Source organism: Sinohyriopsis cumingii, chromosome 7 (assembly GCF_028554795.1).
Source record: "Sinohyriopsis cumingii isolate HCF-2022 chromosome 7, ASM2855479v2, whole genome shotgun sequence".
In the NCBI taxonomy this organism is placed as follows: Eukaryota; Metazoa; Mollusca; class Bivalvia; order Unionida; family Unionidae; genus Sinohyriopsis; species Sinohyriopsis cumingii.
In genome coordinates, this window is record NC_142967.1 from 91,009,384 (window position 1) to 91,029,130 (window position 19,747).

The 19,747-nt window shown below is 32.8% G+C and overlaps 1 protein-coding gene across 5 annotated transcripts in view; it reads right to left on the reverse strand.

The window, feature by feature from the left end:
* LOC149795694 (dedicator of cytokinesis protein 1-like) overlaps positions 1–19,747 on the reverse strand; it is a 215,837-nt gene that overhangs the window by 123,863 nt on the left and 72,227 nt on the right. For all 5 annotated transcript variants that reach the window (XM_089965574.1, XM_089965572.1, XM_089965573.1 and 2 more), the window contains exons 18-23: positions 15,715–15,790; positions 11,523–11,626; positions 7,767–7,998; positions 4,610–4,716; positions 2,197–2,286; positions 1,480–1,580 (exon numbers count right to left, since the gene is read on the reverse strand). In XM_089965574.1, the coding sequence (XP_089821700.1) occupies positions 1,480–1,580; positions 2,197–2,286; positions 4,610–4,716; positions 7,767–7,998; positions 11,523–11,626; positions 15,715–15,790 (710 nt within the window). The remainder of the gene's footprint in view (positions 1–1,479; positions 1,581–2,196; positions 2,287–4,609; positions 4,717–7,766; positions 7,999–11,522; positions 11,627–15,714; positions 15,791–19,747) is intronic.

A 19,747-nucleotide genomic window follows, 5' to 3' on the forward strand; every position in this document is an offset into this window, starting at 1 on the left:
AAACAAACGGTCTGTGTTGAGAAATTTCACAGCTCTGGGGCATCACAATTTTAGAAGCTTAACATTAACTTAGCAGTAGATATAAAATAAATTACATGCATCAAATTAAACAAATTTGGCAAGACAAAATAAACTTGTACAAGTTTAGTTTCAGTTCATGTCAACTTACTACACACCCTACACCAGTGAGTATACCAGGTGAGCTCTATGGTGCAAATATGACAAACCTTAAACGTGTAACAATTTTACTGTAAAAAATGTATTACCATGATTCAGAAATAAAACCACTCCATTCTAAGTTTAAAGAAAGAGGCATATTTCAAATTTTACATTTTACCTGATGTTCTCACCAAGTTTCTGACTACAAATCATAACAATTTTATCATTAGATAATAAGATTTTTAAAACAACAATATTTAAATATGAAATCAAAACAAAAACTGATAACTTTTGCCATATTTATAATAAAGTGGTCTAGAACAGGACAAGGACTGTTTTCATGAAAATAAATAATTCTCTATTATCTTAGTGAATGAATCTAACTGCTTGCTTTCAAATGAAATCTTAATATGTATACATATGTTATGTGTTATCTGATTAGTCAACATCTAAAGTGCACCTGGACATGCTAACCTGACTGTCAACTACCTTGCAAACAAAAAGATACCATCACCAAAAAATATGTGCCAGTTGGATGTTTTCTGAAAATGGTTCTTCGAATGCTGTTAATTGCATTTATTATGAGAACAACTGCTTTAAAGGTTTCTATATTTTGTAAATATTTATTCATACTTGATGGCACATCATTTACCCAATTCTGAAGGGATTCACTGACATGACGTTTACATTTTGTTATGTAGATTCTTTTTATAAACTTATTTCATGTTTTTCCAGTTTTAGTAAATAAAAGCCATTTCTGATAACAGTTTGACATCACTTGTATAAATTTGAAAGTCCGTCAAGCTAGAATGCTTTCTGTCAAATCTGGCCAAATTCTGTTAAGCAGTTTTTAAGAAGTTATTTTTAAGAATTCTATTTTAAGTTAGAGCAGATTTATTTTTCAGATGATAGCATCATTTCTACAAACTTAAAAGCCCTTCATACCAGAATGTTTTTCTGTCTGGGCAATTTCTGCTTGATGATTTTTAATATGTTTCAAAGATTATCTTCTTTTAGTAATGATGGCTATATTCATTGGTGAGTCAGTACCACTGAAAAAACTTGTCAGGCCTTCAAATCAGAATGTTTTCGATTTTGTTGGTAGTTTATGGGAACATCCAATATGCAAAAATATGGGAAAATGTGAGGTTTCTCACATAAATTGGCCACATCACCAACAAATCATGTGGTCTACAAACTATAAAAGCAGTAACTGCTTTTTCTCTCTTCGAGATGCATTTATAAAACATTTTTAGTCTATGAAATAAAAACAACACATTTCTTCTGACTGAAAAAAGTCAAATGGATGACACAACTTACTTATAAGCTGTTGCAAAACTGAAGTTGTTCATGATATAAGCATTAATCACTGGTCTGAACTGGTGATACTTTCTGTCTGACACCAACCCAATAATGTATACCTGTTATAAGAGAAAAATAAGCACTTAGTTATTTCACCTTTCCACCCAGCAATACATCATTAAATCCTGTTCTTAAAATATTTTACAATAATTTTGTAACTTTTCAACTGAATACTTAAAAAAAAGAATCCTAATGAAATTAAAAATTCAAGAACATATAAATACACACACACACACACACACACGCACACACCCCCACACATACGTACATACAAAAATATACACACAGAGGCGCGCATGAATGCATGCACACACACACATATTTTTTATGAGCTACAAATTTCTAGCTTTTATTTTTTTAAAAGCAGATAGAAAAATAAGAAAGCTTTCTCTTTGGACCCAAAGGAGATTCCAAGTCTCTCAATATCATTTTTTTATGTTTAAAAAAATCACCATGAAAACTCCCCCCTTTCTATTTTCCATATATATATAACACAAGGAGTCTATATCAGACATTAAAACTTCAATCCAATAAAAAATCCTGTATTATATCATAATAGTCAGAGAGATGTGTAGATATACCCTGCCAAATACGTTCTGAAGTAAATAATGGACTGCATACATGTAGAACATATACAGAAAGCAGATATTTCATAAAACAAATATTATCACTCACCAGGGCGTCAAATACTAGATTGTCATAGTAGTCTGATATTGTGTGCTGCATCAAGATATAAAACAGGGAGTCCAGGAGATCCTGAAGGAACTAAAATACAGAGAAAATCCATTTTTATACATCATATGTAGTTGCTTACATGTTCAAGTGCAAATTGCACAGATCAAAATCTGGCATCACCCAATTCACTGTCAGATATGGCTTTAAAAAGTTTGTAGGGGTAATCAACAGAACAAACAACAAAGACCCTAATCTTCTGGTGCATTATATGACAGCAGATCAGGGTCTATGTTGCTTGTTATTGAACCTGACATATAAGGTAATAAATATTGGTCTCAATGATCTTACATTCTGTAGCTCTGTAAATTGTTTTCCACTGATACAGATGTTTTCATTTTTATGACGTTTATTGTTATTTTTTAAATATACTAACCTTGGCTCAATTTCATCAATGTAAATCTTAAATATAAGTTTCAACTTAATATATTAAATTGGTCAATATTAAGTTTGACTGAATTTTACCAAATCAGATAACTGGAATAAAGAATTAAGTTTGAGTTCATGTCAATAACAAGCTCAAACTCTTCTGCCTTCTTTCAAGATTAATCTTTATTCTGTAACTAATACATTGATGTCTGAGTTACAACTGTATGTTAAGTTTTAAAAGTTCAGAAAGACTATGCGCAAGTTTTATATAATTTAATGCACAATGCACTTCGTTGCTCAGTGAAAACTTAAATTTGGTCAGAGATGTACAGATATTATTATAGTACATCTAGATTTTCAATGGCAGTATAAATACAGACCTGCCAACCCTGACGAGTTCATCTCTGTAAGCAGTTTATTTTTTACCATGTTTGACCAGTTTTCAGTAAAGTGTAACAAAAAATCATAAACTGCTACTATAAAGCTGGAAAATGTATTTAAAAGTTTGGTATTCGAAGCATGCAGTGACAATAAACATTATGTTCAACTGAAAAGTTTGTAAAATATGCACAGACTTTATTTACCACTAGTACAGTTACACAAACTTTAATTCCAAACCCTATGCAGCTCAATGGCTTGTTGCTGTCTCTAAACTTGACATAATTCTTGGGAATTCTTTTTCCATTTCACATGACGACAGCAATCATATCTCCCACCATGAGCCATGCTCAAATTGGCACATGATGTTCAATAAATTAAGTGTGTCCCTTCCCGCTTTTATTCACAAGGATCTGAATACTTTTATTCTTCTGTGTTGATTATTAACATTTTCAAGAGGCTAATTTTCCCTTTTGTCTTAAACATGCATCGCTTGCTGTACGCCATTTAAAAAAAAAATTATTTAATCAACAGTAATCATGCTAACACTTCGTGTGAACAAATAGGTGCAGTTCAAAGCGTCTGAGGAGCTTCTGTGAAGTTAGTCTGGTTCCCTGACTAATTTCACTAATTCTAATATGAAACCCGGATCCAAATCAAACACGGATGAACAAATTTTCCGGATTTTTTGGCAATGACCATTTTTCTGTAGTTTTTGCTTTCATGCCTTAAGTTTGTATTTTAAGTGTAATTTTCTCAAGACTTATGGCAAAATCATCAGGGTTAGCAGGTCTGCAAATATGCACCTGTAAATAGTGTTGTGAGAACACAAGTGTGACAACTGGAATTTACCTCTAGAATAAAGGTGGGCAGCTCTGCACAGTTTATCTGCATATGTGTTTTTGTACTTGAAGGCTTTACAAAAATGAAACTGTTTTGGGTTTTAGCTTGTTTCATTTTAAGTAAAATTGTCAAATTTCATCAAATTGAGACCAATAACTTCAAAAATACTGTAAAATAAACAGTTACTGTTTTTTTCAGCTAAAGACCACTGGAAGGTCTCAAATGTTATACCTAGGTATATTTAATTAGTCTTTCATTCACTGATCCCATTGTTTGACTAGTTAATTCCTTCTATATGCTTGACCTGTAGGCAGAGGTACAAGAGATCATGCAGGTTATTTGGTGCCAAGGTTATTGTAGCAAAGAGGTTTGCCCAAAGACACACTACATTAGCTGACCCAGGTACATCCGATGCTAGGATACAAACCTGAATCCTTTCAATCACAAGTCCAGCATGTTAACCACAAGCCATCACAGCTTCTCTCTCGATAGTCATCTCTTGTACTTGCAGATGGGCATCCTGGGCCTATTCTTCATCCCCATGCCTGCAGCTGGTCTCATTTAGCATATCAGGGTACCAAAACTTGTGATCTTTAGTGATATTGTTTCAAAGTTTTAGTTGAATACAGCAATTTATGAGCAAGGACTTTCAAAAGCTTTAACACAGGATTTTAACATAAATGTCACTGCTGATGAAGACTAAACTGCTGCCATCATCTTGTTATTCATTAGTGCGACAAAAACTGAATTTCAAACTTTGACTAACCTTTACTATTTCTTCACCATCCACCTTCATAAGATTTTCTAAATGCTTCTTCAAAGCTGTGGTGTCATTCATTATTTCCTGCCATTTCAACAGCCCAAGCAAATCCACTGAAAGTAAAATCAGACAAGTAAATATTTACTGCTGGGTGGGGATTATGGGGAATAACAGAGATTGGTATTTCATCCAAGTACAGTGGTCTCGCTCTTAAAAAGTTAGCCCTTCTGCACCTGGAAACTGGACTTATAAGTGGGGTGGCTTTTCCAGAGTGGGACTATAGTTGTAAGAAGTATATTTATGTGTAAAAGTAAAATAGCTACATGAAACTTCAAGACATTTAATATATTCATTTAAAAGTCGCATTAATTATCATTAATTATTAAAAGGTTTTTCTTGTGTTAGAACAGACTCATTTCAAGTGTATATACATTAATAGTTCCTAATTCTTAACTGGGATATTCTTGTTCAGTGTGAAACCATTAAAAACAAACTCATCATTTAAATATTGTCACAAAGACTGCTTGGCATTCAGAATCATTTTCTTTGTTTCCTCCATATTTCCACTGCTGCAGAATATTCTTCTTCTCAATTATGATGTTTATTTGAGTCTTTCCAACAACAATTTTTTGGTCAAGAATTCATGAACTCTCCCCACTGCTGTTGAGTTGAATAATTTTTAATTTTTATTCTAAATTAAGAATTTTCAGTTTACATGATGATATGTTAAACTTTTGTAATTACTTATTCCTATGTTGTTTATTGTACTTCAATTTATTCATGCAGACAAAACCTTTGTAGAGTAGATGAATTACATTTTATATAAAGGAATTGATATATGTACTGTCACATGATTTTTTGTCTTCACCTAGTTTTGTTCATAGTTCATTTCTCTATTCTACTTTAATAATAACCAATTACTTTAGTGTTGCCAGTTGTGTTAGCTCCCTTTGATGCTGAGTGCAAGTAACTAATATTAATAGGCATTTGATTTGAGCTCATACTGGAGATAGTACTGTATTAACCATGGAAGAGACTGTCATTTGTTGTTAGCATGATTTCGTTCTATTGTATTCTTCATTCTGGGCATTAGTAAATATTAATTCACAAAATGAAATACCAACAATATGCAAACTATGACAAGCAAACCATAAATTTAAGTATCGACTAAAATGTTGTTTTTTAAAAAATATACAAAAAGTGATATCCAAATAATAAACAATACTACAGTATTCACTTGTTGAATGCACTCACTGATACAGCAGAGTAATTTCTTAGAATCATTGTCCAGTAATTTTAAAGCTCTGCTCGAACCAGTCCTATACAAACTTTTTTTAATGTCTTTCTTTCTGTTTCATTCAACCAGTTCTATATAAACATTTTTAATGTTTTTTTTCTATTTCTTTCAACCAGTCCTATACAAACATTTTTAAATGTCTTTTTTTCTGTTTCTTTCAACTTAAGATCATCATTTCTGTCAATTATTTTTTTGCCGTCTCTAGCCATAAACAAATCCACTATCAAGTAACCTACTTTTTAGCACCATTTCACAAACACAAGTTGTCATGTAATATTAAATACATGCAACAGTCTATACTATTGGCCATTTAGGGATATTATCCAATTAAATGAGCTTTTTGGAAAGATAATTTAAGCTATTATTAAGGTCAATTTGATCAGTCTGTTCAGAATGCTTCAACGAAAATAAAGACATGTTACATTTTTCTTTGCAAACTTAACACATTTTTACTCTAAGCAAACAATAATTTAAGATAGTACTCCTTATGTACTGACTCCCCCTCCCCATAATGATCACTTCACATTTAGAATGTCTGACTCCCCCTCCCCATAATGATCACTTCACATTTAGAATGTCTGATGCTATCAATTCAACACAGAAAAGGTAGATTTCCACTGGACACCAGTTCTCTGAAAAAGATACATTTATTTTTGCTACTAACCTGGCTCTGCAGCTTGTCAAAATTCTTGTCTCAAAGGGCAAAATCCATGTGGATTATAACCAAAATACAAACACAAAACATACTAACAAATTATTTATATCCAGCACTCACTTTAACTAGTCTACATGTGTAACTTTTGCTGAATGATGGTAACTTGAAGTTGTGACTTCTGAATGAACATGATGTGCTCAATCCAAGTGCTGTGTTACATTACTCTATTTTTCTTTTAAAGTTTGTAAAGCAGTGTTGATTTGTCTTTTTTTCTGATCTGAAATGTTTTGAAGTTTGAAAATATCCACCTCCTCTAACATTTTCAGTCATGTAACATCAACAAATCACACTGTAATGCCTGTTTCATTTAACACCTGGCACCATTTTATTTAAAAGTAAAGACTGGTCCACTATCTAACTACCGTATCAATATCATAAATCTGTGAGGCAAACTTTCCAACTGAAGAAACCCTTCTGTTTTCTTGGAAATGTGTTATATACTGTTGCTATAAATAGAATATAAGGAAACGATATGTACATCTACAACTGCTTGTACTCTTAAATTCTTATGCAGCAGTCAACTTTTTAAAAATAGTCTCAAATATATATGAGTAGAATTAAAGAGATGATAATAACATTGACAGAAGCAACTTTTTATTGCTTTAGATTTTTTAATTTTTTGATGTACAAAAAAGGTGTAATCCATATATAGGCTCGAGTAAGACATAACTTGGTGAGAAAAAAGCATAATGATTAAGCCAAAAGCATCAAGGTTGGCATGTATGTGCAAAGGTGCTGATGAATGTCCAGAACATGGGAAATAAAGCTGACATGCAGAAATGTATTATTCCAAATGTGATTTTGCATGAAAACACAGAATTCTGACATCAATGATTTTATGTCCCATGCCAAAGTTCCAAAAAATGTATGTGGACATTTTTTTAATCAAAACAGATAGTCATATTCATAAACTTTTAACCATTGACAACTGCCCCCTTCCTCCATGACCTTAACCATTGACCTTCATGCCCATTCATCTCAAGGGAATGATCCTTGCCTCAAGATGAAGCTGTGTGAAAAGTCTGATGATAGACCACTCTGTACATAAGAGACATTTCCTTTCAAAAACATGTTAACCAACAATTTATGACAAACAGACAGGACATTGTGACTACTTGATACAGAAATGAAGATGCACATTATGTACTTACAGTTATGTGTGAGCTTGGTTGAACACACAAAGGTAGAGATAGTGAAGCTGTCCCTATTGCTGAGTGTATATGGTCCAGAGAAGAGCTGTATTTTAGGCATCTGGGTTTTCTGTGTCCCTGCCGTCTGTATCACCATTTTAGAACCCTGCTCTGCGGACAACAGCTCCTTCGTTGTGGAGGGAAGGTCTATATATGGATGACTACTACTTTGGTCAAATTTCTTGCTGTCAATCTGCAAAATATTATGAACAGATTATTGAAAACATGTACCTTTTTCACAAATATTAGTTCAAACAAGAGTACCATGAATGGTATGTTTTATGCCTGCCCCATGTTTAACAGTCCTCTAATTATTGTGCAGAAACCAATATTCTTAATTCGATCATAGTGACAATCACCTTCAACCTTTTCACCCCCAAATGAATAGGCATCTTCCTTACCCACCCTTCCCTTCCGAGTATAATTCATTCATAATGTTTGGTTGAGATCTGTGATATAGACCTAATGTCATTGTTCCGAAAATAATTTGCTTCTATCAATCGCAGTTACCTTTATTTCTAACCTTTGACCACAAAAACCAATAGACTTCTTTCTTACCCCAAATTATCAGGTATCTGCTACATTTGGTCCAGGTTTGTGATGCAGAACTAATATTACTATGTCAAAACTATTTTTCTTCCTTTAGTTTAGTCACAGTGATCCTGACATCTGAGAATGAATGTGACAGGGTTCTTCCTTACCTCACATGCACAGATATTTACAAAGTTTGGTCCAAGCCCAAGATGTGTCTGTAGTGCATGAGCCATTTCTCTTCTTTCAATCACAGTAACCTTGACATTTGCCCTTTTGACCCAAAAGTGACACACTTCTTTACTGCTAGTGCAAGCTATTCACAAAGGTAGATAGTGGAGAAGTCTGGTTATTTTGCAGAAACCATTCTTTTCTTTCAGTCAGTGACCTTGATCTTTGACTTCTCAAACCCAAAATCAACAGTGTTCTTCCTTAACACAAGCACAAGACATCCACAAAGTTCTGCAACTGTTGATATAGATCAACTCAAGTTAATGTATAGAAACCAATTTCTTCTTTCTGTGATAGTGACCTTCTCCTTTCATCTTGTAACCCGAAAACTGATCTGTTCTTCCTTATTCCGAATACAAGCCATCCAACAACTATGTTAATTTCAGAGGGTAGAGTAACAGACTGATGGGCATCATAACATAATACACACCACTTTCTGGTTGGAATATAATAAACATGGAATAAATCCAAATGAAACCAATAAATTTCATCACAATATATGAATACCTCATGGTTTTTCTACCAAAATTCCACCTCAGAAATGCTTTGATGGACTGATATAACATAAAAAAAGACAAAAATCAATAGAAAAATGGCAGTGCACAGTTAAATGCTTAAGTAAACAATTACTGTATTTAAAGCAGAATTCATGGGTTTTACCAATTTTCATCAATTTTTTAGTTGTTACAAGCCCAAATTTAAAGGTCAAACAAACTAATGCTCATGTCCATACATTTTTCATGTATCCAGTAGCCACTGTTAACACTAATTATCATGCAAAAAATGAATTAAGACTAATATGATCCCGACCAATGAAATCTTGGCTACTGTGACAGAACATAATAGACTAACAAACAATAAAACAGAATTCCTTTTTGATGATATATAAAAGCAGTGAAAACTTGATAAAGTCTTTCTGCAATTTTCATTTTTCAACCATTGCTCATTAAATCTGCTTAAGTAGCTATTAAAAGCTGCCCACCCAGTGGAAGTCAAAGGCTTTTGATGGTCTTTGGTCTGTATTTGCCCAAACATGTTGACTGATCCAATGTTTTTCATGGACAACTAATTTTTAAGGGTTACCAGTTTTGATGCATTTTATGGTTGCTACGAAGACCATGCATTTATGCCCCCTCCAAATGATCCTTCTAAGAAAATACACAGAATGTAATCACCAATTTTTACAGCCACTCTTAATACTAATTAGAAAATAATTTTAAATTAAAGTGATCTTGGCCTGAGCATAAAAAAACATCCAAAAAAAGAAAAGAAATCTGTTTCTATTTTTCTATGGTATCAAAGTGCATGAGTAAAAAAGACATAATTTTTTTCTCAATCCATTGTTCATAAAATCTGCTTCAGAAACTATTATCATTGTACATCCAAGGAAGCAGGATTTTATTAGATGTAAGTCACAGGATGTTCAAGTAACTTTCAGCTGCATTCAATTTGACACAGCTTTAAAAACACTTGGGAAGCATATCCAGGTCACAAAACACTATTTTCTTTGAACAGCCAGAAACATGACATAATCAAGATGGTAGGAGACACAAAGAACAGTGGGCAAGATGCAGCAAAGCTTAACGTGGATTTTGCAGTTGTGTTCTTGGTTTTATATTTCTTTTATTAGTTACTTTCAGTTGTTATGACTCTATGGTCTTAAGTAACAGAAAGAATGAAAACCAACAAGTTTTGTAAAATACAACAAATAGTTTATTTCCCTAAAATACAAAGTAAAAAATTAAAAATAACTTACAGAATGGTGAATGAAATCCCAAACAGTTCTAAAAGTTCTATCACAAGACCAAAAGTATTGCGTATTCTAAACGAGTTCCAATGGTGTTTGGAAAGAAGTCCATTCTGTTGTGCTGATGTGGCAATAGTCTCAAACAGTTTGATAAGCTAAGTCTTGATGTAGTACAATGATATAATCCAAGATGTCTTTAAATGAATTCATAGTTATTCTAACAAATACCTAAACAATGTAGTAAACTATCAAATGTACATCATGGTGATCATTGGTTGTAAGGGTATAGTACTAATAGAAATGCATCCAATTCTCAAATTTTATAACTGACTTGAACATACACAGTAAATGAATTTTACTCAGAGTTTCAACTAAGTCACTGAAGCATGAAATATAGGCCATAGAGACCTCTTTGTGCAATACGGTTGTAGTACCTACCAAGATGCATTCTCTCACCAAGTTTCATGATTCTAGATAGGACAGTATTCATATAGCTTGCAAAGAATCTAAAGCTTATGCAAAACCAATAAAAGTTGAAACATGGGTCACTGTGACATTCTTTTGTTGTTGAAAGGGTGTGCTACTAACTCAGATGCATATCACCATAAAATTCAGAATTCGAGCATGAACAGAGCCTGAAAAATTAACTTCAAACAAAATATAACCAGTCAATGAAATGCCATTACCTACTTTTGAAACGAGAGTGCGTAAGTTTAATGATTATAATACGTACATGGCATGCAAAAAAAAACAAAAAAAAAAACTGTTTGATCATGAACAACATGCTAAACTAAGCTAATACAATGCAAAATATGGGGCATGGCAATTTTCTTGAATGTGGCCAATGATTGCTATTCTACAACATGCACATTTAAGAGTAAACAGAGAACTTGTTACAAAAAGGTGGAGTTACCTATGGACAGCTAGCAAAAATGGACAGCTAGACAACAAAACAACAGCACACAGACAACATGGAAACACATCTTTATTGGTGTACTGACAGGGTGTGTTACAATGCTATAAATATGCAAAGGGGAGGGGGGGCTTAGATCATTTTTACTTTAATAGTGACTCTTGCATCAGTTTATAAATCAATTTATTTTCCCCCAGGATAACAGATTCCATCAACCTTGGATCTTTAAACATGGATGGAGGGTGTACTAAATATAAGAAAACTTAGCATACATTATTTGCAGACTCATACACACCTTATAAACAAGAAGTTCATGTTCCTCATCCTTCAGTGTGGTGCCATTTTTGTTCATAAGCTTCACAAAGGACATTGCAAATGGTTTTTCACTCTTGTCTTTGGCTGCGAATTAAGAATAAAATTTAATTAATAATGTATAATAAGAAAACTATGGCTGTGTGGCAAAAACTGTTTCTTCTGTAGAGGGCACTTTAATGTACCCTCCATGTTTATCACCTTAAATGGTAAAACAAGAGTTTCTCAATTGGACTAATGCTCTACTGGCAAAAACAAATTTTTATAACCCAAAATAATTGTTTTTATCCCCCTACTGATTTCAATAACAGTAATATTTAATGTGATAAAGAGTGCACAGAACTTAGTTCATTCATTTATTAGTTTATGATTTCTAACCTGAATAAGATCAGAGTGGCCCTAACAATGGAATTCTCTGCGCCTTTCATGCTTAACAGACTTTCCATACTAACACGGTGCCATGTTGTGTACACTACGGGCAAGTTGATTTCCTCAGACAACATTGTGATGTAGTTCACCCTATTTGGTAACAGGCAGACAATTCCATAAATTATCATAATGCTGAGAGCTTAGAATTATATCCTTTGCATACAATGTACACAAAAATTACACTGCTTGTTAAATACATGTGAAAGGCAAATTCTTAACTGTCATTCTTTCCCTTTGCTAGATTCAACATTGTAAATATTGGAGGCAGACGACATAGTATTTTCCTTCTATATACATACATGTGTAGTTGGGCATACACCCTTCACTGAAAACTGTCTTGTCTAGGAACTTGAAATGACTAGCAAACATGTTGTCTTTTACAGTGTAAATTTCGTTATGCACAGACGATAACAATGTTATTTTCCCACCTCAACATAATCAGGTTTGAAATTATAAATCAATAAAAAAAATGAACTGACTAAGTTCTGTGCATCTTTTATCTCATTTGTGCTTTTTGTCTTTTAAATTGGTAGAGGGGTACAAATAAAAACAGGGAGGTATATTCAGACTATAACAGTAACAAAGCCAGCAGAGAGTTATACAGCCTTGCTTTCAAATATGATTACTAAAATAATTTTGGTCAGCACCGACTCTCAGGGAATTATATGACTAACTCTTTAGTCATCCTATCAGTCAGATTTTTGAAAATACGATAGCATTAATAAATGAAACTTTACTTGCCTCTCAACTATTAAAATTATAGAAACAACTAGTTCAACAAGAGATTTACAGCCTTGAGCAAGCAGACTAATGATCATTTTTAACCTCCTGTCCACACATACTAAATTTGTTCAACTCCATCAATTGTTTTGAAAACACAGCATACTGAACTTGCATCATTCAAGGCATTTTCAGATATATCCCAAAACAGGAGATAATAAAAATCCATCACAATTAAACTCTGAAGCTAGACCTCAGACCATGAATTATTGTCTGGGTGTTAACCATTACTTATTTATCAATATTTACATATGGATAAATCATTGTCCTCATGAGTTAATTTAAGTACAAAAATGCATGAAGTGAAATTCAATTTCCTTGACCTCAAAGTCAAGTAGGTCTAGTCAGAGCCCCAAGTAGATAAAACATGCTGTTTAGGGAAAGATGCCATAAAAAGATTTTCAAGATGGCTGTCATTACAGCCATTTTGATTATTAGATTTGGCATCATTTCCACCAATGATAAACTACATAAGATGTGTTTAAGTAAAACAAAAATTGTCAATAAAACCATACTTTCTGGAAATGAACCATATTATGATTTTTATGATGGTCACCACAGTTGCCATGTTGGGATATAATATTGGCACCATTTTAGCTGAGGACCATCTATGTATTACAAGAAGTATTTAAATGAAAACCTCCATGTTAATAAAGATGTTTACATTGCCCCCATGGAAGCCATTTCATAAGGTCTTTACAATTTTCAATTTAGCTTGATTCGGTCTGGTCTGGTCTGGTGTTTTATGACAATACAATACAAGTAGGTAATATATTACCAAGGCAATTAGAGTGACTTGTCTAGCCTAAGGACATAACATGGAACTTGACCAGACAGACTGAATAATAGGATTCAAACCTGTACTTTACTGGCCACAAGTCCAGCATGATAACCATTGCTACCTCCATGAGTGTTTTAGTGAAAACCTCATATAAAAATACAAGCAACCATAATAATAATAACAAGACAGACACCCCCTAGTGATGTTTTGTTACTTAAGATTGTAACCAATATAACTCAGGACCAACAAAACATCTTTGGAATTCTTTTAATGAAAAAAACACATCAATGTTGATATTTGTTCAAGAGTAGAGATAACAAGATTTTCAAGAAGACACATAAATATCATAAGTCTTACAGAGAAAGCCCCAAGGTTTTTAAATTGGTCAACACAGTTGCCTTGCTGACGGTTAGAGCAAAATAATCTCAATTTCAGACCAACTATGTATTATTATTCTTGTAATAAAAACAACATGTCACTATGACCTTCCATTCAGGAGGTGTAGCAATAACAACAGTTCAAGATGGCCATGGCAGAGATCCTGGCAGTCAGACAAACTATGTATCATATATATCAATACAGCTTTCCATTTTGGAAGAATGGAGATAACAAGATTTTCAAGATGGACACTATAGTGGCCCTGTTGAAAGACACTCTGACACTATTTTCATTTAGAAAGTTTTATGAAAATCTTATATCAACTTAACATTTTTAGGAGCAGATATTACAAAAATTTTCAAGATGGCTACTATTATTTTCATCAGATGTGTACGATATTACCAATATTCCAGTTTAGTGTGTTATTTTTTCCCGATGAAATGTACCATGGTACTTTTCCACTCTACCAGTACTTCACTGTTTCCATCACTACGGAATATATGGAAATTCCCAAGTAATGTGTATTGAATTTAATGATATTTTGAGTATCTTTATTTTTCATGAAATAATTCCAATAATTATTAATGTTTTTACAAAACAGCTGTATTCATTACAAATTGATATAAATATCACAAATACAACAATATTTATGAAACTTGAATTACATGTGCGACATGCATCTCATATGCCTTAATGGCAGCCAAAACATGATCCTGTGCAAGATATTTGGGCCAAATCCAACTTTGGAAACAATTTCAGATTTAAAAAAAGGGAGAAAGATATGGCATTTCTTTATCAGTTACTTGTTAGAGTATGTTCATATGTTAAGTACATGTATTCCTTTGTAACACTGAGAATCATCCTCTGATTAACAGGAAATTAAACCAATGTAAGAAAAGTATGACATGTGGGTTAATGTGACCTCATTTTGTAATAAGAGTGTAATACTCATGAAGATGCATCCCTTCACCAGCATTCATGATTACAAGCATAACAGTATCATATAGTAATGAAAAACCCTATGTGGTAATGAGATAAATGCCAAAGAATTAATCTTTATCATCTGTGCTATAAGAGTGTGATATTAACAGAGATGCATACAATATCTAGTTTGATGATTCTATCATGAACATTGCATTGAGGATTAAACTTAGAACACTGAATTTAACCAAAGTCATTGAAGCAAGAAATAAGTCATATTTATACTTTTACAATGAGGCCCTAGTATTTATTAAGATGCATCCTCTCACCATTTTTAAATTTTTCAATGCATCTATGTATTAGCACTTAACGGCATCTCACCACCATAATGGTTATCTGGTGCCAATTATAAGAAAAGTTTTAAAAATGGAAATAGAATGGTTGAGATGCATTGAAGCTGTACCATACATACTCACTATTAAGTCAGGTTCAACTGCAAACAACACAGACCCTGATCTGCCATTACATAATGTGCTGAGAAATCAGATTTATCTTGTTTGTTCTACTGATTACTCCTAACAAACTGCACAGATCCATTAAGCAATAGCAGATCTGGGTCCCAACAGATGAATCCATCTTATAAGAGCATATATATGGTTCATATGTACAGTGTATATGCTTTTAAATGTGCAGGTGCCACTGCCTATGCAAAAGATGGTACTGTTATAGTAATAGTTCTCCTCCGCTCGAAACAGGTATCTAATCATTACTGTCATGCATACAATCTGATCCATCCAGTACATGTAACTGTGGAAGATAAACTTTTTGCTGAAAGTGTGTATTATCCTCATAAGATGTAAAAATGTCAAATTTCAAGATTCCTTACCATCACTTGTTGATTTATGCTTGAAAAGGAACTTCAAGTGTAATCCCTTGAATTCAACCTCTGTCGACAAAGAAACCTAAAAAACAAATTTCAATCATGAAGTATTAATGCTGACTGGAGATCATGACAATGCAAAAGGTATCTAAAAACAATTCAAACAAACTTGGGAAACTTCTTGATATCTCAACATTGAAAGCAATGTTAGACAAGTACTTAAACCAGGCAAGTGATCATAACAATTATTTATTACAGATATTTTTGTGCACATCTCTGATATTTCTTTGAAAAGTTTAGTACTTTAACTATGTAAATTGATTAGAAATTATCTTCAGCATTATATTTATACATATGACCTGCAGTGCAAAATTCTGCTTGATGAAGGTTGAATGAAGGCCATATAATTATATAATACTACATAATTCCACTTCAGACCTTATACCAATGGTCCAGAGAGGCGTAAAAAACCAACAGACTATTATTTCAGACTAATATCAATGTGAACAAGATAAAAAAAATCACTCCAAAAATATATAATTTTAAGAGAAAGAAGAGTGAAAATATGTAAGTAAGTGAGCAAGTTTTGCAAAGATGATTAGTTTAATAAATTATTAAATGTATAAACATCATAGAGTCTGACAGGTATTTGAGAAAAATTAATTTACAATGGTGCTTGCAGGGGTGCAAAAATTTGTCAAAATCAAGTTGTCCATGGACAAGTAAATTAAAAAGTTTATTTGTCCATGTAAAAGACCCAATAATCCACATTTTCATACCTAAAAAGACTAGTAGAAGACAGAACTGTTAAAATATTTACACTTATTAAGTTAAAGCATTTAAATGCATGCAATATGGATTTGTGACATGTAAAATATACTGGATATTTCAACTTGTCTTACTTTTAGACTTTAATGGTTAGGGTGTACAAATATAACAGGAATGCATTTTTGGTCTATAAATGCTGAATCAGCACAACCATCTGAAAGGATGAATATGAATTTAGCTCCAGATATTTTATCTGTAACATTTTACAGCAGGATGTCAGACACACTGTTGATGAAATCTATGTATGCGGTCCAGTTGACGCATATCAGTTCCAAGCTCAACTCCATTTTCGATTTGAACCTCACAATTAAATTCATGGCCAGAAAAAGATTTTCTCATCTTTGCTATGGCATATGCTGTTAAACAGCTTCTTGTAATGCTTGGTTTGGCTCACACTGTATTTACTGATCAGTCAGTCTAAATCACCCACAACTTCTTATTTCTCGTATTTGGGCTTTTTTAAAATCAAATTTTATGTATTGTACCTTGCACTTTTTTTCTATGTTAACAGTGTTTTTCCTTGTAGATAACCTGTTTTGCAAACAATCCACTGGTTTGTCTGAGGTTCAAAATATCTTTTAACTCCCGTTTTCTTTTATCATATTCCCTGTTGTAAGTCATTTAGTTTTAACCCTTCTTGCTGACTTTTCAATCAACCTTTCACCATTTGGCCCTGGTTTTATAAAAAAATTTTCCATTCAGATGCATGCCTGGGAAAATTCATCATAGATGCACATAATGATTTCAAGTAGTCATGTGATTGGTTCAAAACAACGTAGTCCTCTGGGATGCCATATACTCTCCTGCCAATGAAATTCATTCTGATGTAACCATCAAAAGATACCACCTGAATCCATGCTGTCTGATTCCATTGGTTGTGTCCACATAAGCTGTGGCTGGTTTTAGTCATATCGATAAATAAAAGCATATAGTATGTAAATCTACAATGCATCTGTATGGTACTTGCTGATAAGTAAGAATGGCACTTGTATAAACATTGCTCAGACAAAACAGGAACTACTGCCCTTTCAAGTTACAGGCCACATTTTACTTGTCCATGGACAAGTAACCTTGCAGAAGTTTCTTGTCCTTATGAACAAATTTCCTACTCTGACAATATGGATAATGGATTTCTGCACATGATACCTTACCATCAAAAGTCTAGTTGTCCAGAAATAAACTGCAAGGAACTAAATCTAATTTTAGTAAAAGAGACCCTGAAATTCAAACTATAAACTCTGAAAGCCACTTAGTTTTCTTCAAGAAAGTTATGTATAGTTGATTTAATTTATATTTGATTTAATCTGTGTTTGATTTGATTTGATTGTTTGTGGGTTTTGGAGTCTTTTTATTTTCTTTACATGTCAATGTAATATAATTTTGTTTACTAGGAATTTGATATTTTCCAGAAAATTCAGTTTGACCCAAGTTTTTCCTTAGATACCTAATAATAGAAAAACTGTTTCTATTTTTGACTTAGTTCCTGGCCTTGATTGAGGGTCAAGTAAACAACTTTTATTCTCAAAAAAAAATGATTGGTTCTTATCAAGGACATACAGGGGTTATGTGATTTTGTTTTATATGTAAACATGATCACTTGCTCCTCTATTTCACAATTAGGGATTTCCAAAATTGCTAAATAATAGTATTAATAGTGATGTTAAGGAAGAGAGATCGTAGAGTCCAGGCTTTTAAACACTTGATGTCAAGTTGTTTTCTTCTGTTGTGACCAGTATTGAATTTTTGAGTTTTTGAGTTATTTGTTAAGTTTTCTTCAGATTATTTGGACTCTATACGATTAATTCGTTTCTCTGGAAATATTATTGGATTCATACAGAATTCTTGAACAAGGACATTTCTTGAAAATTTTATTTGGATTTCCAAGACAGGAGGATTAATTATTGTGTTTCTACAAGGAACTGTACACTTCAACACAGTACAAGTTACAGCATACATCATTGCCTTCCAACTTGGATTCTTCATGGGGACTCAAACTTGAAATAATTAAAACATTTCATTATTACGACTTCTAAAATTTTATTCTTGGATTATTCTTGGATTATTTTTGGATTTAATTCTTAAAACTGTAAGTTCATATTTTTTTCATTTTTATGGTATTTTTCCAGGGAAATAAATTATTACATTTTTAAAAGCTTGTTGTTTTCACTCTTTCTTGTGTTACTGTTTATTCAAGCCTAAAAACATAACATAAGATCAGACAAAACAGGAACTACTGCCCTTTCAAGTTACAGACCACAATTTACCTGTCCATGGACAAGCAACCTTGAAAAAGTTTCTTGTCCTTATGAACAAATTTCCTACTCTGACAATATGGATAATGGATTTCTGCACCTCTTGCTTGCATACATGAAATAAGAGTAGAAATAATGGCATGATACCTTACCATCAAATAATGGCACATGATACCTTACCATAAAAAGTGTAGTTGTCCAGAAATACACTGCAAGGAACTAAATCTAATTTTAGTAAAAGAGACTCTGAAATTCAAACTATAAACTCTGAAAGCCACTTTTTTCTTTTCAAAAAATAGGGAACTCAGTTATATCTAGGAATGAAACACAAGGGCAAAATCTAGAAAAGTATTTATGAAGTTTTGTTAAGATCAGTAACTTTTGCTGAAGCCAGCTGAAGAGAACTGAAGTTCTGGTCTAGAATGAAATGCATTGACCAAATATATATTTTAGTAATAGCAACTTTTATCATGAAGGCACCCTACCTGCTCCCCCTCCCCCAATCAAAAGGGATCTTTCTTGGATACTGAAGAACAGAGTTATAAAGTTTTCATTCAACATACTGTTAAAAGTTATTTTCTGGAATGAGATGCTATAGCAAATCTATCTATAGTGACAACAACCGTGACCTTAAATCTACTGACCCCAAAACACAATAGGGGTCTTACTAGGGCCAACGATAATAAATCTGTTTAACATTTTGTTGAACTTAATTTTGCAGAAATGCATATAAAACCTTCATCTCTGAACTAGTCATCCCACCCAACATATAAGATTCTTTCTAACACAAAGAGAAACAAAATGTATTAAACTTTGTTTAATTTAGTCCCTGATTTTCATTATCCAGAACTTTAAAAAAAATTAATGAATTATGCAAGAAAATAGGCAAAGCTCAAATCTGAAAACAATCATGTTTGAGAATGTAACATGCTTTCTTAATGAAAAAATATTAAAATTTG